Source organism: Frankliniella occidentalis, unplaced genomic scaffold, assembly GCF_000697945.3.
Source record: "Frankliniella occidentalis isolate FOCC.00 unplaced genomic scaffold, Focc_3.1 Scaffold311, whole genome shotgun sequence".
Taxonomy (NCBI): domain Eukaryota; kingdom Metazoa; phylum Arthropoda; class Insecta; order Thysanoptera; family Thripidae; genus Frankliniella; species Frankliniella occidentalis.
This window is the reverse complement of record NW_026267436.1, coordinates 115,526-118,351: the sequence shown is the minus strand read 5'-3', so window position 1 is coordinate 118,351 and position 2,826 is coordinate 115,526. Positions and strand designations below refer to the sequence as shown.

Here is a 2,826-nt window from a genome sequence, read left to right as displayed (position 1 = left end):
GGTATACTATGACTCATTTTTCTTTGCGTATTATAAAATAAAAGCAATGCCCGTTGACATTTTTTGTTAACTCCTAAACCCAAACCCTCGATTAGGGAATTCTAGTTGCCTTCGTACGTTACATCAACTTCCCCCCACGCGCCTTGTAGCCCCTCTTTGCCTCCTGGTAGAGACGGTCGTTGAGTCATGGATACACGAAAAAAAAAGAATGTGCTGTCAGAGCTAGCGAATTAGCTGATTCCGGGACAGGTAATCGCGATGATCTCTAGTAAGTGAAAATTTAGCAATGTGAGCCAATTATTAGCTGCCTTAGCAAAAATTAGCTAGCTGTGCACTTGCAAGTGTGCAACTCCAATGTTGTACACTTGCAAGTGTTCACCTCCGTCGGTGTGCACTTGTAAGTGTACAACTTCTCTGTTACAGTTTGGCGGTGCACCATTCGATCCGTTTTATGTACACTGGAAACACAAAGGAAGGGTGGGAGTGAGAGAGTATTAGAGCGTGCAGCGTCCTTGCAGTCTCACTGCGAATAAAGTCATCACGGAGAAAAATAATTAGTTCATCCAACTCATACGTGGGTTGATATAGGAATCACTAACGCTGTTGGGTTGTGAGAACGAACTAATTCGTTGTCTCATCCAAGTGTTCGCTAATGCAACGCAAAATTCGTTGGAGCAGCGAACTCATTGCTGAGAGAGCGAAGGCGATCGTTGATTCAACTAAAAACTCTTTTGTTCCAGCAATCAGATTTATTCACTTCGTCAACGATCTATTCGCTCTCACAACTAAGAATTCGTTCTACCAGCAAACGCTTGATTAAAACAACGGATATTTTGTTCCCACAACGAATTCTTTTTGCAAGCTCCGTGTTTTTGTTGCCCTGCCCTACTCGCAGTCGCATTTATTTCGCGATTTCGAGCCATTTCGGACTTATATTGAATGATTTGTAACAAGGATGAATTATAGTGTCCCGATAGAGGGGCGTACGTTGTTAGGGTGCTGCGGTGCTGATAATTCCATACTTTTCATGATAAAAACGACTGAGAGAAAGAGGTCCATTCGAAGATGATGACACGAGTGGCCTGGCAGGCGGTCACCAGGCCGCACTGGCCTGCCTTGGAAGGGCTCGCCTACAAGTGCACAACTACAGTTGCCAACCCAACAGCCCGCCTAGACTTCTTTAGACAGTCCCCAAGACTGTCTCTACCAGAAGGAGAAAACGTGCCCCCCCTCTCATTCTTCTTTATTTTTAGTTTTTCATAAAATTTAGTTGTGTTTTTTCTGATCTTTGAATTGATTTTTCTTTAATGGTTTCGTTTTTCTTCTGTTTTTTCTTCAGAATTTTTTTTTAAGAAGGTTGTACACCGATTTCGTGTGTGAGGTAGGCTACCCCTCGTTGCCACCGACGCATATAACGTTGGCCCAAGCATCACCATGTCGCTTGAAGCCATTCCATGCGTTCGTTTAATGGTTTGCTACTATTTAGGCACGGTTTTCACGAAAAACACAAGGCAAAACACTCCGTTCTGCGTGGATTGCTTAACCAGACGGATGTTGACTCTCCAAGTGCCGTAGAAAAATACAGGAATCTTTCTAAAAGTAAATTCAGATGAAACATTCGTGCATTCATAGTATCCCTGAAAATGGAAGTGATCTTATTAAAATACTTCGTTGTAGAACAAAACATGCAATAATGCAGCTTACAGTTAACATTGAGATTGATTGCGTGTGCACTAACATCTAAAATATTGAACTATTACGACTGAAATAGTCGAAATTGACATGTGTTACTCTGGTGCCAAAAGTTTTTCTTACTGGAGTGAAGGGGCAGTTTCGATTCGGGTCGTCAAATATGGCGGTCATAAATCTGCGCCAGAATTCAGGATCATGAGACGAAGCAACTTTGCAGAAGGACCCCGGCCTCATCACGTATGCGTTCTCCTTCCATCCGCCGCGAGAACTCCACGAGGCCCAGTTCAAATCGAGCTGCAGAAGAACGCAAGCTCCAAGTCAAGAACGTCGAGTGCATGCACAATGGTGTGAAGTTACTGGGTGGCATGGAAGCGACAAATATCCCAAACTGTCGATTGCATCGTTATTCTCGGTATAGTGCCGCGTCAGGGTTTGGAGATATAACATCTCCCCTCGACGGAGTGTGGAATGTGGGAAATCTTATACCTGTAACGAGTCGTCGACAGTCAAGAGGGTCGTCGCGTTGATCCAGTAGTACGGGAGGTCGCCATTCTTGCGGCCGTGATAGCGGTGCCAGTATATCTCCTTGAACAGAGCACCGGCACCGCGACCGGCACCGCCAGTGCTGTCCGGACAGGCTTCGATGTGGTCGAGTACGAGTCGGAACGGGCCCTGAAACAAGTTACGGGCCCTGAAACAAGAGACGGGCCCTGAAACAAGTGACGTGCCCTGAAAAAAGTGACGGACCCTGAAACAAGTGACGGACCCTGAAACAAGTGACGGACCCTGAAACAAGTGACAAGCCCTGAAACAAGTGACGGGCCCTGAAACAAGTGACGGGCCCTGAAACAAGTGACGGGCCCTGAAACAAGTGACGGGCCCTGAAACAAGTGACAGGCCCTGAAACAATTGACGGGCGCCTGCTTTACTTTTCACTGTGCGAAGCAGCACCGGCAGCAACTCTGAAAAATATCTCCGTAACATTGTATTTTGTATTTACAGAAAGTGTTACGACGGCCCATTCTTGCTTATCAATGAAATCCAAGTCGATACATAGTGTTGTTTGAAATTTTACAATTTTAAGTTGAAATTTTACATCATGGAATATTTTCCTGTAACCCTTCCAAGAATTTC

General features: G+C 45.1%; 2 protein-coding genes across 2 annotated transcripts in view; one reads left to right on the top strand and one right to left on the bottom strand.

Annotated features, from left to right (window-relative positions):
• The window catches only part of LOC127751024 (uncharacterized), a 1,509-nt gene extending 1,404 nt beyond the window's left edge, over nucleotides 1–105 (top strand). Inside the window, exon 4 of the mRNA XM_052273894.1 lies at nucleotides 96–105. Within this exon, the coding sequence (XP_052129854.1) occupies nucleotides 96–105 (10 nt within the window). The remainder of the gene's footprint in view (nucleotides 1–95) is intronic.
• Nucleotides 106–432: 327 nt separating this feature from the next.
• The window catches only part of LOC113208027 (uncharacterized), a 9,663-nt gene continuing 7,269 nt past the window's right edge, over nucleotides 433–2,826 (bottom strand). The window contains exons 2-4 of the mRNA XM_026424856.2: nucleotides 2,179–2,364; nucleotides 1,816–1,986; nucleotides 433–1,637 (exon numbers count right to left, since the gene is read on the bottom strand). Of these exons, the coding sequence (XP_026280641.2) occupies nucleotides 1,479–1,637; nucleotides 1,816–1,986; nucleotides 2,179–2,364 (516 nt within the window). The 3' untranslated portion in view covers nucleotides 433–1,478. The remainder of the gene's footprint in view (nucleotides 1,638–1,815; nucleotides 1,987–2,178; nucleotides 2,365–2,826) is intronic.